The sequence below is a fragment of the Peromyscus maniculatus genome, chromosome 3 (assembly GCF_049852395.1).
Source record: "Peromyscus maniculatus bairdii isolate BWxNUB_F1_BW_parent chromosome 3, HU_Pman_BW_mat_3.1, whole genome shotgun sequence".
NCBI lineage: Eukaryota > Metazoa > Chordata > Mammalia > Rodentia > Cricetidae > Peromyscus > Peromyscus maniculatus.
Window position 1 is genome coordinate 150,601,621 of NC_134854.1, and position 25,439 is coordinate 150,627,059.

Below are 25,439 nucleotides of genomic sequence, written 5' to 3' on the forward strand. Positions count from 1 at the left end.
CGGGCGGTGGTGGCGCACGCCTTTAATCCCAGCACACGGGAGGCAGAGGCAGGCGGATCTCTGTGAGTTCGAGGCCAGCCTGGTCTCCAAAGCGAGTTCCAGGAAAGGTGCAAAGCTACACAGAGAAACCCTGCCTCGAAAAACCAAAAAAAAAAAAAAAAAAAAAAAAAGATCCACAAAGCCATCATGGAAAGCAGCAGCAGAGTTGTCCACCGGTCACCAATGCCAGCGCCAGACCACACAGTGAAGAAAATGAATAGACGTTTTATATGTGTTTAAAGCCACAAAAACTGCCACAGACAGAGAGACAGACAGACAGAGACAGAGAGAGAAACAGCAAACTTAATTTTGTCCTTTTTTCTTTCAGTGGTCCTGGGAATGAAATCCAGGGCCCTGTCATGCTATCTAGGTAAACACTCTTCACTGGACTACACCTGGCAAGCACAATTCTCACAGAATAGATATTCTCCACCTTTAAATGCCAGATACAGCTCTTGCTGCGGCCAGAGTGTGACAGAACTGAATAAAGACATCATAACTCATTCCTAAGTTGTATTATGGACCATTTTAGTTTTTTCTCTCAATTTTCTTCTTATTTTCCAGGTTTTTTTTTTTTTTTTACTATGAGTCTATATTAATTTAACAAGAAAAAATAAAAAATTTTTAAACCCAGTTGTGGTGGCTCACACCTTCTAATCTCAATAATCAGGAGGCTGAGGCAGGAGGATTGCCCTGAGTTCAAGGCCAACATAGGCTACAGTGTGTGCCCCTGTCTGAAAACAGCCGAGGAGTCGGACACCGTTACGCTCAGCAGCAGTTCTAGTACTTGGGAGGCAGAGGCAGGGAGATAAGGAATTTAAGTTCATCCAGAGCTAACAGACTAAGGCGGAGTCAGCCTGGGCTACCTGAGCCTCTCTCTCTGTCTCCAAAAAATAAAAGCGTTAGGGATGTAGCTTACTTGGCAGAATGCTTGCCTGGCAGCACAAAGCCCTGGGTTCCACCTGCTGTGCCCCCTAGCCAGGGGTGGGAACATGCCTGTAACAAGCATAAGGGGGGTAGAGGCCAGCAAGGGGCATCAGGTCAAGGTCCTTGTCAGCTACAAAATGAATGTGAAGCCAGCTGGAGATCCACAATACAGCAGAAAACATTTGAAAGAAAACAATCAACAACATGTAGGGCTGGGGATGTGACTCGGTGGGAAAGTGCTGGCCTAGTTTTCCAAGTCCCAGAGTTCAGTCCCTAGCACCAGAGGAAAACTGTTTCCCAGGCAAATAAAAATTGTGTCTTCATTTTCCCTGACCTCCAACCTTCTAGAACATTCTAGCCAGTTGAGATGATATGGACCTGGTTCTGCTATCCAGGGCTTGCTCACTATCCTCAACACCCACAGGACTGATAGAGAGAGAACAAAGCTAGGGAGCTGTGGGCCCTGCCGTTAGAATGCTCCCTTGCCTTGTGGGATATGGAGGGTGAGCTCTGCACACAGTGCCCAGGATAGTCCTCCAACCACACACACACACACACACACACACACACACCAGTCACTTCTCCTGTCCCCAGGAAAACCACGAAACTGAAAACCCTTACTGAAGAGTTACAGCGTCAGGCAGTGACAGGGCTTGCCTGGCACGCGTAAGGCCCCCAGCACCACAAAGAAAAGAAAGAAAAAGAATATTTCTCCACCCAAAGATTACACGGAGTGAATCCAGGATAGAAACTAGTTACTTCGAACTCCATTTCTCCGTAGAGATTTTGCACAAAACTCTGACACTGAGGTTTGACACTGGGGTCAGAGCACTTGCCTAGCATGCATGAGGTCCTGTGATCCAGTCTCAGCTCTGCAAGCAAACAAACCAACTAACCGATAAATAGAATAAAACTTGATCTAGAACTGGGCAAGGGATGAACAAGAAACCCAGCGCTCTGCCATTTCCAGAACCTTCATCTTGTCCCTTGGAGAAATCAATCAGTTTACCACGTGTTTTCTCTACCCCACCCCCTCTTGGTTGGGTCCTACGGCCACTCCTGAGGCTGCTCTCTGAACCCCAAAAGACAACCTGTGAGAATCTGGCAACCTGAGCTCACATAAGGAAACCCCATGGAAGCCGGGCGGTGGTGGCGCACGCCTTTGATTCCAGCACTCGGAAGGAAGAGCCAGGCGGATCTCTGGGAGTTCGAGGCCAGCCTGGTCTACAGAGTGGGTTCCACGACAGGCAACACAGAGAAACCCTGTCTCAAAAAAAAAAAAAAAAAAAAAAAGAAAAAAAGAAAAAAAGAGAGAGAGAGAGCAAGAAACCCCCATGGACTGACTGACTCTCACTTCTCCCAAAGCAAAGTACACCTTAGCACTCACACAATCTGTCCCACCCTTCCACAGATGAAGGCAAGATAAATGACCAGCCTCCTAGAACATTCCGCCACCTGCCTCAGGCAGGAATCTCCCCCTGCCTGTCTTGCTGTGACTGTGGCTGAAGAAATCTCTTCACGTTGTCCAAGTGAACCAAGGCTTCTGTCTCCCTACCCGGAGCTCTGCCCAACATCACCTCCCATCAACTATCACTTGGGGCTCAATGCCAAGGTGGAGGGCAGCCAGGTTGGAGGGCAGCCAGGAAGAAACAACCCCGTCTTTCATCCTGGCCAAGGCAACTCATGAAGCCATCCTGGGGGCTCCAGGGGAAGGGGGAAGGCACGGTTCTGGCCCGGTGAGCCTGGCAGGAACCTGGCAGAACGTTGCCAGACACAAGATCTTCGCTGGTAAGACACAGAGCCGAGGGCTCAGCCGGATAATGGGTCCTTCTGCTCGGGTTTCACTCTGAGTCAACAGCCCCCTCAGGCGGAGAGCCCCACCCCGGGGCCCACCCTGTGTGTCATCCCGGCCCCTCCCCAGTGCCCTCTGCGCCGGCCCTAACTCTCAACCGGATATGCAATCCCATCCCCCAGGAGGGTCACCCTGGCCTTAGCTCAGCTCCCATTTCCTGCCCCTGGTGACTCCTCTGAAGTCTATTGTTCCCATTGAGTTTGGGTCAAAGGAAGCTGGGTCCCCACCCATGGGGGCCTGCCTGCCCACCCTGGCCCAAATCAGAGAGCAGCAAGGCCCATCCTCCTACCTCTCTGGAAGCTGGCCTGTGTCACAAGCAAACAGATGGGCACCGCTCTTGGCCTGAGGTTCTGGTGGGAAATTTCCCACAGATCCTGTCCCACCAGCTGAGGGCCCCAGGGACAACCACACAGGTGTGACTAGACGCTCCCCAACACATAACCTTAGAGAGGGCACGGAGAAAACTCCCATTTCACAAGAGGTCCAGACAACGCTGGAGATGGCGACTCCACACTCCCAGGGAGGCAGCCTGCCCTATCCCAGCCTCCACCTGGGCCCCTGAGCCTGGTGACACTCCCCCCCCCCCCCCCCCCCGCCCTCAGGGTGCTGGGGAGCAGCTGTTCAGCTCCGATTTCAGAGCCTTAAACAGAGCTGCCGTTGCCACGTCTGCCAACAAAGGGTCAAGGGGGCAAAGAGGTAGAGCCACCCCCAGGAGCCCTGAATTTCCAACTGCCACCAGACCAGCCTCAACCACAGGAAGGGTAAGGGCCACAGTCAGGGACCAATGTCTCCTACCTCCCCTGAGAAGGAGGAGACACAAGTTTGGCAATGGCTATTGCTTTGTGACAGTCACCAGCACAAGACTACAGGATGGAGGCCAAAGGAGGCTGTGACATTTGCATCCTGGGAGATGGAAAAGATAGAGCTGGGGTTGGAAGCGCGGTGGTGGAGCAGGGTACTCAGCAAACCTGAGGCTCTGGGTTCATTCCTAGAACCAAAAAGAAAATGACTGAGTGGATGGACGCATAGATAGACAGACAGACAGATAGACAGACAAACAGATAGACAGACAGACAAACAGACAACCAGATAGACAGACAGAGATGGATGGATGGATGGATGGATAGATAGATAGATGGATGGATGGAAAGACAGATAGCTAGATAAGGAGATACACACATACATACATACTTCCCCCCACCTGGTAGAGTAATACTTAGACCTCTAGAGGAAGGAGAGTATATTAGAAATATTAGAAGGCTGTCCCGTGGTCCTCCCAGACTAGCATGCTTATATCCTACTATAAAGCAGTTAGCTACATACTTTCTTCTCGGATGCAGGAGAAAATGCCTGCCTGCAACCATTTTCCTGCATCTCAAGATGGTAGATACCACCCAAGTCAGACTGTTACAGTCTCCATACCAGATGGACGAAAGTTAGCTGGGGTCTAGGGGCCCAGATATTGGGATCCACAAATCCTGAGACAGGCTTCAACGTGAAGAGCTTGAGTTTTAGTCCCAGCTCTGCCACTCTGGGCATGTGCAATTCTAAACATTTTGTGGTCCCTCCTCAGGTCTCAGTTTCCCCACAAAGGGGCTGGACATTGACAGAGGGTCCAACAATACCCAACAGGGTACCAGTGTTCAACAAATTCACCCTGAGGGCAAGGCAAAATGGAAATGAGAATATGAGAGCTGGAGAATGATGTTACCTGGTAGCCAAGGAAGGCCTGCCCTCCCCCCTGGCACTGGACCCATAGCTAATGTTCAATTCATGTTGGCAAAATTAACATGATGAACAGGGTGGGGTTTCCCAAGGGGGATCCAGAGAAACAGTCATTCAAAACCCTTCAGTTTCAAGTGTTATTAAGACCCTGCATTCGACCCTCAGCAAGCTTGGGAAAACATCAGCTACACCATTTCCAAGGGCCCCGGGGTATGCTATCAGGTGCTTTGCAAACAGTTTTCAGAGGAAGTTTTCTGCACGGGTATTAGTTACTCACCCTCCCATCCCATCCACCCCGGCCCCAGCCCCTTACCCCCACCCCCACCATGTTACTCATCAGGAAACTGAGCCTCAAAGCCTTAAAGGTAATGAGTGAATGGCAAGATTCCTGCCCAGTCTATCTGACCCCCCCCCCCCCCCATGCCTGTGCATTTTCCACCACAGGAGAGCTGTTTTTGTAAATCAGCAGTACACATGGCCTGAGCGGTTGGGAATATGAGGTATTTCCCAGCAGACCATCTAGTCTACAATAGCAGGATAGATGGAAGGGTACACACAAGAGGCCCCACTCCTGACACGGTTTTCTGTTCCTTCCTTCCAAGAGACCCTCGCCGTCATCTCTCTGTTGTGTTAATGAGAGAGAACTCGGATGCCAAGTCTGTCGGTGACACTCACACCACGCTCCTGTCAATATCCTGGGCCCAGCTAACAAGGCCAAGGCAGCCCTCGCCTTCCAGATTGTCACTGAAGCATTCACGCAGTGAGATGCTCAAGTCTCCCCCGCCCCCCAGAAACGAGGTAGTGTAGCAAGGTGTGAAGAGTGAGGGAGGGAGTGGTCCCAACGCTCTGGAAGCTGAGGCAGGGGATCACCCAATTTGAACGCAGCCCGGGTTACAGAGCAAGGCCCTGACTGTTAAGGAACAGTCAGGTCTGATAGTCTACTAAGGAAGGAGAGATTATTCCATGGTTGGCTCCAAGGAGAGGCAAACCCTGAGATGTAGTTCAGACCGGTAAACATGAACACTCTTTTGTCCTTGAGTCCAGCTTAGACACTCTATCAGCATCCCAACATCCCACATGGTCAACTAAGCCTGGTGACTCAGGCCTGTAATCCCAGCAGGCTGAGGTAGGTGAACTGCTGTGAGTTCAAGGCCAGATTGGCCTTTTGAGTCTGTCTCAAAAAAGAGTTGTTTTTTTGTGCTTTCTTTCTTTCTTTTTTTTTTAATGCCAGCCAACTTATGCTAGGGTAGTAATACCAGGCCAGGCTAGACTAGACTTCGGTCCCAAAAGAAAACCATCTAACAAGGTCTCTTCCTTTCAGGGGGTCCACCCCCACAAACATTCCCCCAAACCCATCCTATCCCCTAAAGGCAAAGACCTCAGCTTTGCCTCGCCTTCCAGCAGTTCTCTAAACGATTCCGCCAGAACAGGATCCACTCTCCCTCAGAAAGACAGCTGCCTGGAAGGGGGGCAGGTGTAGGCAGCTTCCTGCCAGCTCTGCCCAACCCAGCAGGGATGGAGTGGGGAGTGGGGGTGGGGGGCCACCTCCAACTACTACTGTCAATTTTTTCTCCCTGCACACAAAGAACTTGGAGACACTGTCTCCTGCTCCGGTTCTGCAGGAAGAAGTCAGAGCCAGAACCAACATCCTACAGCCTTGGAGAGGAGGCATCACACACCCACTCCGACACTCAGGGTTTCAGACAGCACCCTCTTCAAGGTGTACTGAAGTACAATGTACACACTGTCACGTTCAGCACAAACAAATGCACCTACCGAAAGCAAGGTGAGTCACCGATGCACAGATCTCTCTCTCCCTCAGGAACACCCAAAACTTAAGGATGCTGACACAGTAAGACCTCGCTAGAACTCATTCACAGAATTGGAGTGTGTGGGTGTGCCTGGAGCCCCCTGACATGTGTGCGCGCCGCGGCGGCGCGACCCTGGGCTGCTTGCTAGGGTATAGTGCCTTGGAGTTTGGGGAGCTCACTCCTCAGCATGGGGAGCAACAGCGTCTCAAACCCTGGAGACCTCTGCAAAAGTTCCAAGCAATACACCTCCCTCCTGGGCTCACTTCTCCAGGACGAGAAGTAGAAAAGACCCTGGCTGGGGCTCTTGAATCGCCTATTTCTGATATTTCAACCCAGGCGACCCTGCTCTGCCCAGCCCCTGGGCTCCACCGCCCGCACGTGCCCCGCGGGTTCTGCCCGGTAGTGCTGCCCGGGACCACGAGGGACGCCGAGATCCTCCGAACTCAGCAACCTTACCGGTCCCAGAGTGCGGGAGGCGGGGTGGGATCGCTCGGTCGGCTGCAGCAGGTCCGCGCGGGGCGCCAAGTCTTCCAGCCGCGGCGACGGCTGCGGGGCCGGGGCGCGGAGCTGCGGCGGTCCCCACCCCCGGGGCCGGAGTTTGCAAAGGAGCCCGGCAGGAATGCGCGGAATGGGCGCTGGAATGAGACGCGCGCGGCTGGAGAGGGAGCGGAGGGAGTGGCGCTGCCACCCTCACCTCGGGGAGGAGACCCGGCCGGAGAGGGGCCGGGCTGCGCGGCGGGGCGGAGCCCAGGGGACCTGGGGCAGGCGGAGCCCAGGGGACCGGGGGCAGGCACGGGACCAGGCACGGCCCGGGGAACCCGCGGGTCCCTTGGCGCCTCTGCCGCTCGCGCCTACTCGCCTCGGCTCTGGTCTACCGATTTCCGGCTCTCATCCAGCTCCCCACATCCCCCGGTGGCGTTGAGTCCTAGCTGTCCCACCACCACTTCCAGCTGAAAACCGTCCCCTCCGCCGGGGTGGGGCGCGCCTCGCTGCGCTCCTGGAAGGACGCAGTCGCGAGCAGGAAGGGCTGTTCCCTTCCCCGAGGCGGCTACCGAGGACTCTCGCTCCGGGAGCAGGAAGCAGGAACTCCCGGCTCTGCTCCCAGATCCGCCACCGCTTTCCCTCTCCAGTCCTCCCCAGTACTGGCCCTTTCAGTTCTCGGTGTCCCTCGGGATCTGCAGAACTGCCACTCAGAAAGCAGGGAAAGGGGAGACCCGTCATGGGCTCGGTTGTAACTCCCTGAATCTTTATCCTGTTAATAGGTCCACCGGATGCTGCGAGAATAATAAGGATATAGGGTCTCCGCAGGGGTTCACAGAGAGCTGGAACTGACTGGGGACCCAGGATACAGGACAGCGTCGCCATGAAGTTAGAAGTCCGGGTGTTATAGAAACGTGCCGGATTAATTTAGGAGAAACACGTGGGCTTGGGCTGAGTAATCTTTATAACAATTTGGCTTAAAGCAGTTACAGTTACTACGTAGCTCTAGCGCGCACCGTGTCGTTTTGGGAAACTTAAAACCAAAGAAAAGATTTGGCTATTTCCAAAAATCAAACAATCTCTGGAACATTATCACTTAGTTTTTATTGCTGTGGCTCTCCCAGTCTGAGCTCCTTGGCCAAACAGAAAACCCTTGAAGGCAGTAAATTGTCGGATTTATCTTATCTTTTGCCCAACACTAACAACGTGAGCTGGAGATAAACGCAGTAAATGAGAGGAGGGTAGCATGGGAAATGTTGGAAAGAAAGATTGTAAATGCCACGGCTGTACCCATGAGAGGTGGTCCAAAGAGTCTGCGGAAATGCCGGCATCACGGGGCTAAGCAGCATCCAGCCTTACGAAGTGAAGACTTTGAAGGAAGCAGCCCTCATTTGGGTATATAAATTCTGGTATGCTTATTAAACAATGAGTCATAACAAGGCCTGGTCATATCCCATTCACATGAAAAGAGCAGCGCAAGGCAGTGTATCTGTCTGTGAGCGGGAAGTACAAAGTGTGCTGCCCCTTAACTCACCAAACCTTTGTGGAGTGTTTGTTGACTCTGGCACCACACTGAGTGCAGACGCAGGCCCCTCTGCCCTCAAGAAGTTCACCGTCGAAGCAAGACATTCAATAACGCAACGTCCAGCATGAGTTCAAGAGTGAAATTCAAGGCATAGGGTGGCTTTTCTCAGTGCGAGGTTCACTCAGGGCCCTGTGTATGCTAGGCAAAGGCTCTACCACCATGCTGTGGCCCCAGGCTTAATTTGTTTGGGTGTTTAAGACTGTGTCTATTGAGTTACTCAGGCTGACCTTGAACTCTGTAGCCCTGGTGTGCCTTGAACTGGTCAATTCTCCTGCCTCAGCCATGGGAATAGCAGGAATTACTACAGTCCAAGTCTTTGCTACCAGGTCTGTGAGGTGACCTCAATCCAGTTCTTGAAGGACTCATGAGTTTGCCAAGTGGTTTTTCAGGAATGTTTGATGTGAAAAATTAAGAGCCAAACAAGCGGTAGGGTGTGGTGGCCCACACCTGAAATCCTCGCTCGGGGAGGCTGAAGCTTAAGACCAGCGTGGACCAAAGAGTAAGAGAAGTGGGCTCCGGACTGTGAGGCTCCTACAGGCTGCGCTGAAGACGTGGCCGTCATGAAGGCCACTTAGACCCAGATGTGACTTACTTGGTGTATCATTAGACCCTCAGACAACAGACTGAAACGTGTGGAGACTCCTGTCCTAAACACACGTAGTGACCCTGAGACTGAACAGAGAGCCTCGGGATCTGGAAATAAAGGTAAAACCATGTGTGGTCTGCGACTAGAGGTTGTCCTTTAAGCTGAGAGAGGAACTGCTACAGCTGGACAGCTGATCGCGTCACGCTTAAGTAGGAGCTCTGGCCAGCGGTGGTGTGGTGGTCTGGGGGCAAGGGCCTGAGAAGGTCAAAGCAGGAAAATCAAGGGGCCAGCCTGGACTAGACTGCAAAACTCTGTCTCAAAAATAAAATGATTAATTAATTTGAACTACAGGGAAACAGGACACTATGGAAGGGGTATCTGGCCTGGACTGTGTGGGGGGCAGGCAGGAGAACAGCCCTTCACAGACAGCACAGAGGGGGATGCTTGCTTGGAGGTCCCTCTGCTTGCTTCTTCTCTTCAAGACCATTGGGGATCCAAGCTGGGAAAGTGTGTCTTCTAGCTTCCTAGTTCCTACCCTTACAGGCTTCTAGAGAGTTCTAGGTCTTTGGGAATTCTACTTTCTGAGCAGATGAGGACCATCCCAGAACACTTTCTGCTATGGAAAACTAATTGGGTGCACCCAGTCTGAGGGGCTGGTGGCTGGCAGTGATTTTTTTCTTTAATTGATGTGTATGTGTGTGCGCCTGCATGCACTCAGGCACCACTCTAGGCCAGAGGACGTCAGATTCCCCTGGAGCTGGAGTTATAAGTGATGGTGTGAGCTGACTGATGTGGGTGCCGGGAGCCAAACCCCAGGTTCTCTCCAAAACACTAAATAACCACTGAGCCATCTTTCCACCCCCCACAGGGACTTTACAGAAGCGGTCTGCTCTGCTTAGAAGACAGGACCTCCATTTCCCTGGCCCGCAGGACTGAATCTGCTGGTGGGAATGTTTGCTTTAGCTGTTTACATCCAGCTGGAAGACAGACACAGAGCTCTTCCGATTACATCAAATGGCCCATGACTTGCCTCGTTTACTGGCGCTCCAGACCGACAAGTGGGTGGAGGCCAAAGGCAAGGTGGTTGTGGTTGGAGCTGGTTTTGATGTGGGGAGGGTATTTGTGTTGATTAGGCCCCAGGTCAAACTTTAAAACCATATTAATTAGTGTTACCATATGCTGTTTGGTATTATTTCCATTCCTGTAATAAACTCTGTTTTTTTAACCCACTTCGGTCATAATCAAAATTTTTATAAGGATCCTTTATTGAACAAATTCACTCACATCTATGTGATGGAATTGGTCAAAGCTACTAGTAACAGGGATATTTAAAATTTGTAGTATTTTCTTTAGTGTTTTCTGTGTTTCTTTATTTGGTTCTGAGGATCAGACCCAGGGCCTGACCTGACATAGACTCTAACACTGAGCTACACTCGTTCCTACACTATGATATTTTAAATAAACCACATAGCCATGATTTACTAGATGAAAAGGTCAGATTCGCTCTCGCTCTCGCTCTCATACACACACACACACACACACACACACACACACACACACACACGGCAGGGGCCTACTAGGCAGAGGGTATAGATCAGTGATCTTGGATATACCTAGCTGGCTCAAGGCTGTAGATAGATACCATCCCCAGCACTGAAAATAATAAAATTAATAAGCTCTGGGTGAACTATCTCGGGAACCGCAGGTCCTAATGGTTAAATTGAATTCCTTCCCTGTGTACTGAGGAGCAAACCTCCCATACCTCACAGCCTGACAGTGTGGTAAAAATCTTTTTTTTTTGGTAACATTTATCTATTTTTATGTGCATTGGAGTTTTGCCTGTGTAAGGGTGTTGTTAGTCAGATCCCCTGGAACTGTAGTTACAGACAGATGTGAGCCGCCATGTACGCACTGGGAATTGAACCCCGGTCCTCTGGAAGAGCAGTCATGTCTCCATGCCCCAGAGGTAAAATTATTTAAAGAAGTGATTAAATATCAGAAGTGGCAACTCATGCCTGTAATCTATGTATTCCAGGGGCTGAGGCAGATGGATTGCCATGAGTTTGAGGTCAGCTTTGACTATATAATGAGTTCCAGGCCAGCCTGGACTGTAGAGTGAGACCCTGTTTCAGAAAGAAAAACAACATGGCTGGAAAGATGGCTCAGCAGTTAACAGTTCTTCTTGCTCTTGCAGAAGACAGAGGCTGAGTTCCCAGCATGGTGGCTTCCAACCCTGTGTTAACTCCAGTTCCAGGAGTTCCAGGCGCCCTCTTCTGGCCTCCTCGGGCACTGCAGGCATATGGTGCACAGACATGCATACATGCAGGCACTCAGGCACACATTTAAATTGTTTTAACTCTAGTTATTTGTTTCTTGTGCACATGGAAGCCAGAAGACAACTTCCAGGAGTCTCTGTTCTCCTTCCCCCAACTGTGTCCCAGGGACAGAACTCATACTTATGGTGATGTTTTATTTGTACTGAAATGTGATTTTATTTGTATGTTAATAAATAAAGTTGCCTGGGGGTCAGAGCTAATAGCAAGCCATAGCAGAAGCCGGGTGGTGTTGGTGCACACCTTTAACCCAGATCACATGACAGGCAGATCTCTGTGTGTTCAAGGATACAGCCAGCATGGAGACACACACCTTTAATCTCAATACCAACCATAGAAGACCTGGAGGTCTGTACAGATGGGCAGTGACAAGGAGGTCATGTGGTTGGGTTTACAACCAATGAGAAGGCAGAACAGAAAGTCAATAAAATGACAGATATACAGAAAGTAGGTCTCTTGCTGAGAGGAAGGACAGCAGCAGCAGCAGTGAAGGGTAAGAAAGGGTTTTTTAGCTCTTAGCTACTGCTCTGACCTCTTGGGCTTTTAATCCTGCATTTGGCTCTGTGATTCTTATTTTCAAAAGACTTACATCTACACATACTGTCAGGCTCTGTGTCCTCATGGCAGGAAGCCGCTTTATCCACTGAGCCGTCTCACCAGCCCTGTTTTTGTTTCTAAAGATTTACCTAATTTTATGTGCATGTATCTACGTCTTGTGAGTGTATGTCCATATATGTGGGGCAGGGCTATGCCCTCAGAAGCCAGAAGAGGCCATTGGAACTCATGGAACCGTCGTTATAGGAATTTGTGATCAACAGTACAATTGATCAGCAAGTAATCTTTTTTTGCTTTTGTTTTCAAGACAGGGTCTCTCTGTGTGGTCTTGGTTATCCTGGAACTCACTATGTAGACCAGGCTGGCCTCAAACTTGCAGAGATCCACCTGGCTCTGCCTCCTGAGAGCTGGGATTAAAGGTGTGTGCGGTGGATGATTGATTGATAAATAAAACTCTGATTGGCCAATAGCCAGGCAGGAAGGATAAAGTAGGCGGGACAAGGAGGAGAAGAATGCTGGGAGGTGGAAGGCTGAGGCAGAGAGATGCTGCCAGCCGCCGCCATGACAAGCAAGATGTAAGGTACCAGTAAGCCATGAGCCACATGGCAACTTGTAGATTAATAGAAATGGGTTAATTTAAGATAGAAGAACAGTTAGCAAGAAGCCTGCCATGGCCATACAGTTTGTAAACAATATAAGTCTCTGTGTGTTTACTTGGTTGGGTCTGAGCGGCTGCGGGACTGGAGGGTGAGAGAGATTTGTCCTGACCGTGGGCCAGGCAGGACCAGGAAAATTCTAGCTACAGGCATGTGCCACCACCACCCAGCTCAGCAATCTTAACCACTGAGCCATCTCCCCAACCACCTCCTGACTTCCGCTTCTTTGAGGCAGTGTTTAACCTATATCAGGCTGGCTCTGCTCCCCAAGTAATTAGGGGTGATCCCTCGTATAACTAAGATTGGCCTTGGATTTCTAATCCTCCTACCTCCACCTTCTGAATACAGGCTTACACTACCAGGCTCCTTGAACATAAATGACTCCCTCAGCCCTGGGGTAGCTAAGAACTACAGATACACAGAGAAAAGTGATCTCCCCTCAAGTACTGACAGCCTAGAGGAAGCTGGACAGGAGACACCCTCCGACTCAGGAGACAAGAAGATAGGTCAACCTGGAAACCAGAAATCTAGATGTCTGCAGCTGGTGAACAACATCCAACCTAAGGGCTGAATTTTAATTTTGTTTGCATTGAAATGAACAGGTTCTACACAGCCAGGTCCAGTTGAAGCCTGTCTGGGCTGTATAAGACTGTCTCAAAAAGACCAATAAATAAAGAAAAATAATAATCACAGATGCATCCGTGGCTATCCTGGTTGGCAGCGTAGCCATGGACCATCTAAAGGGAGATATCCTAAGAGTAGCTCAGCAGAGAACTCAGGATTGAGGGAGATACCAAGAGCAAGCCTAGCCGGGCAGCAGTGGCGCACAACATTAATCCCAGCACTCAGGAGGCAGAGGCAAGTGGATCTCTGTGAGTTCGAGGCCAGCCTTGTCTATAAAGTGAGTTTCAGGACAGCCAGAGCTGTTATATAGAGAAACCCTATCTTGAAAAAAACAAAAGAAAAAAAATGAGGTGGAGGGGTAGTTGAGGGTTATTGAGTGAGGAAGTGGGTGTATATATATGTACAGAACGTTGTTAACATACAAACTGACCGTCTGTTCACAAGAAATGATAAATGTTTGAAGAAGAGATGGATATGTTAGCCCTGGTGACTCAGTATCCATAACTATGTAGAATTTTTATGTGTCCATTCAAAAGTTTAAGAAATGAAAAGGGAGGTGTGGGTCTGTAGCTCAGCCAGCGGAGGGTTTGCCCAGCAGGCTCCAAGCCCGGGTTTTATCCCGAGCACTACACAGCCAGGTACCTATAGCTCTAATATTCTCCGCACCTGGGTGTGTGGGGCGGGGGGCGGGCAGGAGGGTCAGTAATTCATAGTCATCTTGTTACAGTTAGGACTTCAAAGGACAGGGTGGGGTCCATGAGACCCTGTCTCAGAAAACCACCTAAATAAGTATATAAATAAATTGAGTAAACAGGGAAAGAAAAACCTAAGGAAAAACAAAAGCCAGAAACTGTTTGCAGTGACTCCCTCAGGGGATCAGTATGGAGCCTATACAGTGAAAGGGAGAGCTATGTTTTTTTGTTTTGTTTTGTTTTGTTTTCCATTTCAAGATGGGACCTCCCTTCATAGTGTCAGCAGAATTCACGAGCTTCTTGCCTCGGTCTGCCCAGTGTTGGCAATGTAGATATGAGCCGCCATGCCTAGCGGGACTCTACCTGCTAATATGGAAAACAAGTGGGGATGAACAAGCCACAGAGACGAGTATACAGCAGCACAGGGTGGGAAATCTCACGTGTTCAGTTTTGCCCCAACTCTGAAAGATACAGACTAGAGAGAAACTTGGAAGTGACTGGATAGAAGGAGCGGGTAGGAAGGGACTTTGTATAACTTTTCAAAAATTATTTCCATCCATTTTCTAGATCTCTTTGGAATGTTTACTAGAGTCACCAAAGAGGCTAGCCTCTGGCCCTGCCTGCAAGGGATAATCTAGAGCAGGTTAGCCTCTAGGCAGGCCTAGGAAGGAATATGTAGACCAGGCTAACCCAGGTGGGAGGACACACCCTAAGTGGGGAGTTGATTGCTAGTCTCTGGATGCAGTGTGACCAGCTGCTCAAGCTTCTGCCTGCACATGCTACACCCCACCATGGTGGACTGGACCCTCACACTGTGAACCAAAATAGGTCCTTTCCCCTTAATCTGCTGTTATTAGGGTATTGCCTTATTACTGCAACAGAAAAAGTCACCGGGGCCTGGTGGTGGTGGTGGTGGCGGCAGCGGCAGCGGTGGCACACACCTTTAATCCCAGCACTTGGGAGGCAGAGGCAGGAGGATCGCTGTGAGTTCGAGGCCAGCCCGGGCTACAGAGTGAGTTCCAGGAAAGGTGCAAAGCTACACAGAGAAACGCTGTCTTGGGGTGGGGTGGGGGTGGGGGGGTAAATATATATATACTCTATTAATACCTATACCTGACTAAGGATAATGTAAAATAGACCAAAATCAAACAACACTTAACAACTTAAGTTTTTCTTTACATTTTATTTATTTTGTGCATGTGGCAGTCAGAGGACAACTTTTGGGGACTGGACCTAGGGATCAAACTCAGGTGTTAGGCTTAGCAGCAAGCACCCTTCCCTGCGGAGCCACCTAGCCAGCCCTCAGCTTTAACTTCATCTCACCCCTGGCTTTCTTTGCCTTCATCCTCATCTCCTCTCAACCACCCGACTCCCAAGCTTCCTGCTCTCAAGCTGAAGAGACGGACAGTGGCACAGGACACCTCAAGACCGAGTTCTCCTCACAGAGGCGATGACAGAGCACAGGGACCAAGGGACAAAGACAGGAGAGAGAGGACGGGGGGGGGGGGGGGGGGGGGGAGAGGAAGGGATATCTGTCCCGGAAGGACACAGGACTGCCTCTGGATAGAGAGGAGACAGATGTGGCCCGTGGGCAAATGTCTGTTTATAAAGGTAAAGGGGAAACCCAGCATTAGGATGAGGTGTTGGATTTTGATTGGACAGGTTAATTAGCTGCAGTTTGGATGTTGAGTGCCGGCACACAAAGACCCTTGTGTAGAAAAGGCTGGCCACCAGCTTGGGTGGAGCCCTTAGGAGGTGGATTCTAACCCGAGCTCCTCAGGTCACTGGGGGTGTGCCTTCCAGGGGGATGGTAGGGCTTGGCCCATCCCCCTCTCTTCTGCTTCCTGTGTGGGAGTAATTCTCCCCCCACCACACCCCACACCTCCTGTCATTTGCTATCTGACACCTCAGCCTAAACAAGATAGATCCCACCCAACCACAAGGTAGAAATTCTAAAACCAGGAGCCAAGGGCCTGGGAATGTAGTTTCGTTGAAGGAAGGGCATGTTCCTTCCATGTATGAGGCTCTGGGTTCTGCCCTCCCCACTGCAGATTTTACTTAAAAAGAAAACAAAAACCAGCCTCCTCCTCGCCTGCCCATAGGCACTCTTCTGCTGTTTTCCTGCTCAGGCTAACTATGTGGGAAGGCAGCCATGAAAGGAATCTGAGAAAAGGCCTGGCAGAGCTGGACACCATATCTTAGGTCACATACTTGAAAACTGCTATCAAAAAAAGAAAAAGAAAAAAAGAAAGAAAGAAAAGAAAAAGAAAGGAAGGAAGGAATAAAAAAGAAAGAAAGAAAAAAAGAAAAGAAAAATTAGCCAGGCAGTGGTGACACACAACTTTAATTCCAGCAGAGTCCCACAGATCTGTGAATTTAAGGCCAGCCTGGTCTACAGAATGAGATCCAGGACAGCCAGGGCTACACAGAGAAACCTTGTCTTGAAAAACCAAAAAAGAAGCTGGGCAGTGGTGGTGCACGCCTTTAATCCCAGCACTTGGGAGGCAGAGGCAGGTGGATCTCTGTGAGTTCGAGGCCAGCCTGGTCTCCAAAGCGAGTTCCAGGAAAGGCGCGAAGCTACACAGAGAAACCCTGTCTTGAAAAACCAAAAAAAAAAAAAAAAAGAAAAGAAAAGAAAAACCAAAAAAGAAAAAGGCGCATGAGTGTTTTGCCAGCATATATTGTTAATCCCCAAGATGCAAGAGGAGCATCCACCCAAACCATTAGACCACATTAACAAAGGCAAGCAATTGATTAAAACAGACCTTTTTACTCCTGAACTCCCAGGTGGAGTCTGAGAGGTCAGCAGTGGACAGGAGAAAGACAGGTTTTTATAGGGGTAAGAGGTTTCCAAAGGGGGCATTGGGCAGGCAAATAGGAAGGATTACTGGAGCAGAACATAAACATACAGGTTAGTCCTAACGACCTCCTGAAACAAAGGCATGATTGCAAGGTAGTATACCAAGGTAGTCATAACAACAGGTAGTCATAACAACCGTCTGAAACAAAGGTAGGGTACAAGATGGCTATAAACATTTTTTTGAAACAAAGACATGGTTGCTGGGACAGGCAGTTTAGAACAATTAGTTGTTTAGGTTATATTTGGACATAGCCCAGTCCCTGAGAAACAGAGGCTTAATCATAAACAGGAATGAGCCTAGTTTGTCTTTATGATAAGAAGTCTTTTAAGCCCAAGATGGAGGCAGGCTGGTTCATCAATAGGTCTGTGTACCATGTGTGTTCCTGGTGCCTGCTGAGGTCAGAAGAGGGTGTCGATCCCCTGGAACTGGAGTAATAGAAGGTTGTGAGCTGCCATGCAAGCACTAGGGATTGAACTCAGGTCCTCTGGAAAAGCTACAAGTGCTCTGAGCTGTCTCTCTAGACCCTGCCATTTATTTATTTTTGCACATTAAAGAAAAAAAAAGGCAGCTGAGATAGCAAGCGGGTAGGTGGTGTTCTGCGGTTTCTGTCCCAGCATCCTGCCCTGAGTTCCTTCCCTTGCTTCCCTGCAACTTGTAAGCCAAATAAACTCTTCTCCCCAAGTAGCTTTTGGCCATGGTGTTTATCACAGCAGCAGGACAATGTAGCAAACTAGACTGTGTAGCCCAGACTGGCTTGGAACTCACGTACCAAGGATGACCTTGAACTCCTGATCTTCCTGCCTTCACTCCTCAAATGCTGGGGTCACAGGGTCCACACTACCAAAAGTTGTTCATTTGTTGGCTTATTTGTTTTGTGGCACTTCAGTGTAGCTCAGGCTAGCTTCGAATTTGCTTCTACACGACAGCCTGGAACCAAGGTTGTCACTCTGTACAGCAGAGGTGAAGGAGTTATCTCTAGGTAAGGTGGGAGGTCTCTGTAGGGAAGCAGTCTCCCACTGTAAACATCAAAGAAGAGGAAACTGCTTTTCTACAAGCTGCCTGACATTTATTTTAAAAGTATTCAGAGGGCTGGAGAGATGGCTCAGCCGTTAAAGGCTAGGCTCACTACCAAAAGTATTCAGAGCCAGGAGTGCAGCTGGTGGAAAGAGTTCTATCAAGACTCAATCCTGCCGGGCGGCGCACGCCTTTAATCTCAGCACTCGGGAGGCAGAGGCAGGCGGATCTCTGTGAGTTCGAGGCCAGCCTGGTCTACAGAGTGAAATCCAAAACTACACAGAGAAACCCGGTCTCAAAAAACAACAAAAAATTACCCTGTAACATAGGGTGGTGTCCCTGGAGCTCTTAAGGACTTGTAATGTGTATTATTGAGCACCAGGTGGTGCCACAAAACCGTCTTACTTTCTCTCCTAACAACAAACGCAAAGTTTGTGTGGCACTGGAGTTCTGTCCTTTGCAGACTGGGACTTTTGCTAGTTCGGCTGTGTAGACCAGATTGGCCTTAAAGGTCCCCCTTTCTGGCCTCAGTCACTGGAGTGCTGGAATTACAGGCATGTGATAGCACATACCACATTGCCCCTCAAGACTGAGACTTAAAAACAAAAACAGCCACAAACCCGTGATTAAAGGGAGACCAGAAAGGGGCCAGAGGCTGGGGACACGGTGGCCTGTAGTGTCCCAGTGTTTCCCCTGTGGATGTCCCTGTGCCCTTAGAAAATTACATATATAAAAGGTGATATACGTAGTGAAACATGTTTATTTTTGGATCTTGGGGGGTTGGTGAGTGGATGGGGTGAGGTGGCGGGGATGGCTCAGTTGATAAAAGTACTTACTACCAAAGCACGGAAGGGCCAGGTTTGTGGGGGTTTTGTTCGTTCGTTTTTGTTTTTGAGATAGGGTCTCTCTACATAGCTCTGGCTGCTTTGGAACTCATGATGTAGACCAGGCTGGCCTCAGACTCACAAAGATCTGCCCATCCTGGTTTGTGATTTGTAATCTCAGCTCTCAGAGGAAGACAGGCTAGTCCCTGGTGCTGCTGGCCACCCAGCCTAGCCTCACCTGGGAGCTTCAGGTCAGAGACCTTTTCTCACAAAATGAGACACCTTAGGAATGACACTTGAGGTCGACCTTGGGCTTCCACACGCATGTGTAACTGCACACGCGTGCACATGATCATGTATATCCAGCACAGCCACCTACAAGAGGCTGTTGGTTAGGTGTATCCTCAACTACAGTTAGAGGATAGCCTGTGGTGATATATTGTGTACCCTAATAAAATTTGCCTGAAGATCAGAGAACAGAACAAACCATTAGATTAAACATAGAGGCCAGGCAGGGGGGGCACATGCCTTTAATCCTAGCACTCGGGAAGTACACACGCCTTTAATCCCAGGAAGTGATGGCTGGCTGCAGAAAGGTATATAAGGCCCGAGGAGACAGGAACAAAAGCTTTTTGGCATTAGCGTCCCCTTTCGGCTGGAGGCTTTTTCGGCTGGAGTCTTTCGGGTGAGGACTCAGAGACATTCAGTCAGGGGATTGGTGGAGTTGGTGAGGTTGGCTGTGGCTTGTTCCTTTGTTTCTCTGACCTTTTAGCATTTACCCTAATATCTGGGTTTGGGTTTTTTTATTATAACACCGTTTAGAATTCAAACAAAAATAGCCTGGGGCAACATGAGATTTTTGTCTTAAAAAAAAATTCAGAGGCTGAGTATAGTGGCAACCAAGAGGTAAAGGGGGACAGATCTCTGAGTTCAAGACCAGCCTCGTCTATATAGTGAGTGCCAAGCCAGCTAGGTCTAGAGACCTTGAATTTTAAAAATAAAAAAAAAAAAGAAAGAAAGAAAGAAAAGGAAAACTCACACAGGACCTCAGTATGTAACCCAAGCTCGAGTCTCCTCACTCAGCAGCAGCCCAAGTCACCATGCTCAATTTGGACCTTTTCTTTTGCCTAAGAGTGTGACCTAGCATGTGAGGCCCTGGACTCTATCCCCAGTACTGAAAAAACAAAAACAAACAGAAACCCCCGTGATCCCTAAATGTTAAATAAAACTATTACAAAGACTCTATCTGGACCTCAACCCTCAAGAGGCAGAGGCTGGAGATGGCTCAGTGGCTAAGAGCACTGGCTGTTCTTCCAGAGGTCCTGAGTTCAGTTCTTAGCACTCACAGGACAGCTCACAACTGTCTAACTCTAGTTAAAGAGGATTCAATGCTCTCTTGTGGTCTCTGTGAGCTCCAGGCACGTATGCAAGTAAAACACCCACACACAAAACACTAGTGAGAGCCGCCCCCCCAAAAAAACAAACCCCACAACCATGGTCACATCAAATTATACAAAAAGAAAAACCAGGTATTAAGAATGAAATTCTCAGCTGTGGCTCTTGACTTTTCCTGTCTCTATTGCTGTTGGGAAGTGAAAGTCCACGAAAGATCTATGGGCATGTGCCTTCTTTCTATGTGTCAATATGAGGTGATCCTTAAATGTGAACAGAGTAGGTATAGTGAGTGACCCGGCCCTGTGGTCTCAGCACCTGGGAGGCTGAGGTAGGAGGGACGTGAGTTCAAAGGCACTCTGGGCTATACAGTGAGTTCCAGGCCAGCCTCGGATCCACAAGACCCTATCTAAAAATATACCACAGGGAGAGAGAGAGACAGAGACAGAGAAAGGTAACCACTCGAGGAGGTGGGATCTGTCTCACTGTTACACACTCCATGTATTTTGCTGTATCAGTGAACAAGGCCAACAAAAGATCCAGGAGGCTGACCCACGTAGGTGTCCAAGACGATGCAACCAGGCTCATCAGGGCCCCTTGGACCTTCTGCTCGTAGTTCCATGATCCACGCAGAGCTCTAAGATCCTGATAAGATCTTGAGGATGAGTCGTCTACACTCTCTCCTAGACAGCTTTCTTCTCAGTCTGTGGCGCCCCCAGGACCAAACTCTGTTGCTACTTGGCTCAGAGAACTGAACTCAGAACTACTTGGCTCAGAGAACTGAAGACCATTCCCACAGAACACAGCAGAAGGAAGCCCAAGGATGGGATTCTGGGAAGAAGGCGACGCTGTGTAACGTTATTTTTTATATAAATTATTTTTATTTATATGGCATACAAAAGGTATAAATATGATTTGTGTAAAACCGATCACCTGCACATTCAAGCAGAGCCCATGGAATAGGAGTATACAGCTCTCCAAGCCAGAGAGAAAGATTAGAACCAGTGGCCCACGGTCCCCCCACCATTTAATGGGAGACAAATGAACAACTTTCTGCTTAACAGAGGTGGCTTGCAGGGACAGTGGGTGGTGGCAGAGGTGTGTCAGGCTTCAGAGCACGTTTATGAACAAGGCACTTGGTGGGAAGCATGCCTGAGGCAGAACCAGTGACATCTGAAGGGAGAGACAGGACACCGGGTGAACACAGGCCTCCACTTCCCAGATCTTCCGCCATCATGAAGAGGTTTGATACCGAGCAGGGAGCAAGAGGGTGCAGGGGCGAAGGAAGGGACCTCCTCCACACCGCAGGACCAGGGAGCAGCAGCCAGCAACCTTTTGCCCACGCTGGGAAGCAGCTGGGAGTGGACCACCACTGAAGGCAAGGCCAGAGTTCTGGAATTCTCAAGTTCAGGTCCATCCTGGGCTGGTGAACTGGAGGAATCTGTCATGATTTGCAGGTAAGTGTTCATGATCTCAAAGCCTCGGTGACGGGGCGTCTGCACTGTTGGGCCAGGCTGAAGGCCAGAGGACAAAGTTGACCTGGCGAGGCCTGTGGAGTGTCAGTGAGGCAATCCTGTCTCCCCTTCCACTAGATTAAGACTCTGGAGAGCAAGACTTTCAGAAGTTTGGCCGGTCACTCTGCCGAGATCGCTGCCTACCACCCTGCTCTAAGGACACAGGAGAGGGAGGCTGGGGCATGAGAGCCCTCTCAGACCCCAGGAACAAGCTAGTGCCACACGACCCAGGAAAAGAAAACATGACCACTGGGCGGAGCTTTCCTAGCATTGATGGCAGGTGACACTCTACAGCCATCATCACCACGAGGTAAAAGTGATCACGAGTGTATTCAGCACAAGTACCTCTTAAAGAGTCGGTCTGGAGCCGGCCGGTGAGGGCGCACGCCTTTGATCCCAACACTCAAGAGGCAGAGGCAGGCAGATCTCTGTGAGTTCAGGGGCAGCCTGATCTACAGAGTGAGTTCCAGGGCATCCAAGGCTGTTATACAAAGAAACCCTATCTCGGGAAAAGTAAAACAAAACAAAAAATAAAGTCAGTCTGCTGCTCCTAAAGAGCAAACTGTGCCATCTCTCTACTTATGTTCTGGAAGACACTCCAGTTTCAGAGTATAAGGACACACTGAGGCAGGCCGGCAAACCAGAGTCACGGGCCAAACTAGGCCAATGCCCACTTTGTAAATAAAGTTTTATTGGGACACAGCTACAGTCTTTGTGCACCAACTGGCTATGGCTGTTTTTGTGCTAAAGATGCTAACTGGAGACAGTGCAAGAGACGCTGTCAGACCACTGGCTGGCAAGTCTGCAGGCTCCTGTCTTAGAAGCCAAAGGCATCCAAGGGAAGAGCCCCTGTTTGCAAGGGTCTTCAAAAAAGGAGGCCCAAGTGTTTAATATGAGAACCTGATTCTGTTGGGAGTGCCTGAGCACAGGGAAGCTACACTCGTCACAGTCTGTTGTGTGCAGTCAGGAGTCACCAGTGTGCCCAGGTGTCCACTTCCCTGCGCTTTAAGCCATCTCTCCCCCTCTGAAGACCACATGTGGTCTCTGAAGCTCAGAGAAGGCATGAACGAGTGTGTGCAAGCATGCGTCCACGTGTATAAACACGCACGCACGCACGCACTCGATCATCCCCGAAAGGAGCAGACTGTTGCTGCTCTTCTTGTGCTGGGGCAGGTCAACGGCAGCCGCTTTCTGCTCCTGAAGGCTCTGTGGTGTGGAAGTTTCCTCCTTGCTGCTCCTCATTCACACGCCAGCTTGCTGTCAAAGCTGGACAGCCCGATGGCGAAGGCTTGAAGTGCACACAGCGGGTAGTTATAGTCCAGTGTGAACACATCATCAGCCACACGTCCAAACTGCATGACTATGTAGTCAGCTGGAAACAGAGAGAAACGAACATGTTAGAGGTTAACGTGGTGGGTACTGGGGATGGGGCAGACTAACTCTTTAAAATGGCAACTAAGGGCTGGAGAGATGGCTCAGCGGTTAAGAGCACTGGCTGCTCTTCCTGAGGTCCTGAGTTCAATTCCCAGCAACCACATAGTGGCTCACAACCACCTGTAATGAGATCTGGCGCCCTCTTCTGGCCTGCAGGGATACATGCAGACAGAATACTACATAAATAAATAAATAAACCTTTAAAAAATAAGATAAAATGGCAACTAAGAAGAGGGGAAACAGCTCAGCGGTATAGCACCTGCCTGGGATGTGGGAGGTACCAAGTTCCACTCCTGCACACACTTGTAATCCCTGAATTCAGGAGGATGAGGCAGGAGGATCACAGCTCCACTGGCTGGGTCGACATAGCAAGACCCTGTCTCAAAAAGGTAAAACCGGAAGTTTCTACTTCTGTTCTTCTCTCTATAGACTGGGAAATTATTCCTGACTAACGTGGAGGACAGGGGAAAGCCCAGAGAAGCTGGCGGGAGTCACCTGACTGGCTTCACTGGGGTCACTTGCTCCTGGGTCCTACATGGCCTCACCCAAGAGTTCTTTGCTATGCCACAGAAAGATGCTCACACTCCTCTGGCCCTGTGGCTCCGTCTTTTCAGAGTTCATTTCTTCTGTCACTCCCTGCTGGCATGGTTTCTCTAGCCACTCCTCCAGGCATGGATGGCTTCCCGGCCGGCCGGCCACGGTGGGAGAGCTCATTTCCAAGTTTACACAGAGTACCTTTCCCAGGCGCACCTAGCCCTTCCCTCGCACTTACGGTCATTGCCATGGACTATCTGAAAGTTCTTCACTGACGCCTGAGTGACCCTGCCGTGGAAGTTGAGGACATAGGACTGGGTGTCGTCACTCCACACCGGGGCCTTGTTGTGCAGCTCAATCAGGTTCTCCATGGATTTGTTTTGCCACTTTGAAAGCAAGCTCTCATGTTCCTGTGTGGAGAGAAAATGACTGTCACATCCTCACAATTCTGAGAGTCAGAAGGTGGAGCTTTTCAATTTTGACAGAAAATTGAAGTCAAACATCAGCACAAGCTTTGGGATTCTTTGTAACTTTTTTCTACTTTAAAAACAATTACTGATCTTTGTTTTAATTTTAAGTTACAGACAATTATGAGCCACCCTGTATGTGTGCTGGGAACTGAGCCTGGGTCCTCTGGGAGAGCAGCCAGTGCTCTTAACTGCTGAGCCATCTCTCCAGAGCCAGCTTTAAGATTCTGATGTGCCAGCGAGCCTTTCTTAAGTCAACATCTCCGGAACACCCTTCCCGTCCTGAGGATCTGAGCAGGGGCTCTTCCAACAGCAGAAGAGCCACACACCAGTCTGGTTCAGAAAAAGCAATGCTCTTTTCTCCTTTTTTAACTTGGTCTCTTCTGTGCAGTATTTCCGTATTCAACGTGTACCACTGTCTTCTAGAGAGAGACCCTTGCTGATGGGATATAATTCCTTTTCTGCCTTTGAGACCCAGTCTCACTGTGAATCTATTTTCACTTTACTTACATTTCGCGGCCGAAATGGGATGCGTTCATGATTCATATTCATCCCCGGAATGATCACAGACATTTTCCTAGGACCTTTAAAACCCAGTACATTGGTTTCCTGAAAGACAGTAAAATAAGGCAGAATTTGGAAACAGAAAGGAAGAAGAAACCTCCATCTGTTTTACAGGAAACCTCCTCTGGCACAGAAAATGCTGCCAGCCTTGAGAGCCCGAGAGCAGTTTCAATTCTTTGCTGGAGCTAAATGGAGACTGAGAATTGGACCCAGTAGTCAGGCGTGGCGGCACACGCCTGCACATACATGTCCCAGCACTTGGGAGGTTGAAGTAAGAAGACTGCTTGAGTCCAGGAGTTTGGGGCTAGCCTAGGCAAAGTAGTGAGACCTTGTCAAGGAAGGAAGGAAGGAAAGAAAAGAAAGCCAGCTGTGGTGGCACACACCTTTAATCCCAGAATTCAGCGGGTTGAAGCAGGAAGGTTGAGAGTTTGAGGCTGGCCTGGAATATGCAGCAAGGCTAGGACACACGAGAAGACCCTGTCTCAAAGGGGAAACCAAACCAAAACAACAGCTATGTGAGAGAGAGGGAGAGGGAGAGGGAGAGGGAGAGGGAGAGGGAGAGGGAGAGGGAGAGACAGAGGGAGAGAAAGAGACAGAGAGAGAGAGAGAGAGAGAGAGAGAGAGAGAGAGAGACAGAGAAAGAAAGAAAGAAAGAAAGAAAGAAAGAAAGAAAGAAAGAAAGAAAGAAAGAAAGAAAAGCAGGAAGAAAGAGAAAGGAGGGAAGGGAAAGGTTAGATGCAAGAGATGGCTTTAATTTTAACCTATTGTTTATTGCAGCCTCTGGCCATCAGGAAGAGAAGGGAGCTTAGTGGAGAATAGGAACTGAGCTTGGTGATCCACATCCAGTTAAAACTCAAACACAAGAAGGATGGCAGCTCCCAAAGGGGATCAGAAACACCAAGAGAGGAAGAAGAGCGGGCTCTGGGCCTGGCTGGCGCACAGGGAGGCAGAGGGGGGGGCCTGGGGGCGT

General features: G+C 49.6%; 2 protein-coding genes across 5 annotated transcripts in view; both read right to left on the reverse strand.

Moving 5' to 3' along the window:
* Tead4 (TEA domain transcription factor 4) overlaps window positions 1-6,948 on the reverse strand; it is an 80,901-nt gene extending 73,953 nt beyond the window's left edge. For both annotated transcript variants that reach the window (XM_042274163.2, XM_042274162.2), the window contains exon 1: window positions 6,811-6,948. The gene's annotated coding sequence lies outside the window, so the exon portion shown is untranslated. The remainder of the gene's footprint in view (window positions 1-6,810) is intronic.
* Tulp3 (TUB like protein 3) overlaps window positions 1-25,439 on the reverse strand; it is an 86,228-nt gene that overhangs the window by 28,500 nt on the left and 32,289 nt on the right. For 2 of the 3 annotated variants that reach the window (XM_006987864.4, XM_016006387.3), the window contains exons 9-11: window positions 24,416-24,514; window positions 23,677-23,848; window positions 20,815-22,842 (exon numbers count right to left, since the gene is read on the reverse strand). In XM_006987864.4, coding sequence (XP_006987926.2) covers window positions 22,709-22,842; window positions 23,677-23,848; window positions 24,416-24,514 — 405 coding nt within the window. In that variant the 3' untranslated portion in view covers window positions 20,815-22,708. Of the gene's footprint in view, window positions 1-20,814; window positions 22,843-23,676; window positions 23,849-24,415; window positions 24,515-25,439 lie in introns of those variants that run through there. The other variant, XR_013050181.1, reaches the window with a different exon arrangement.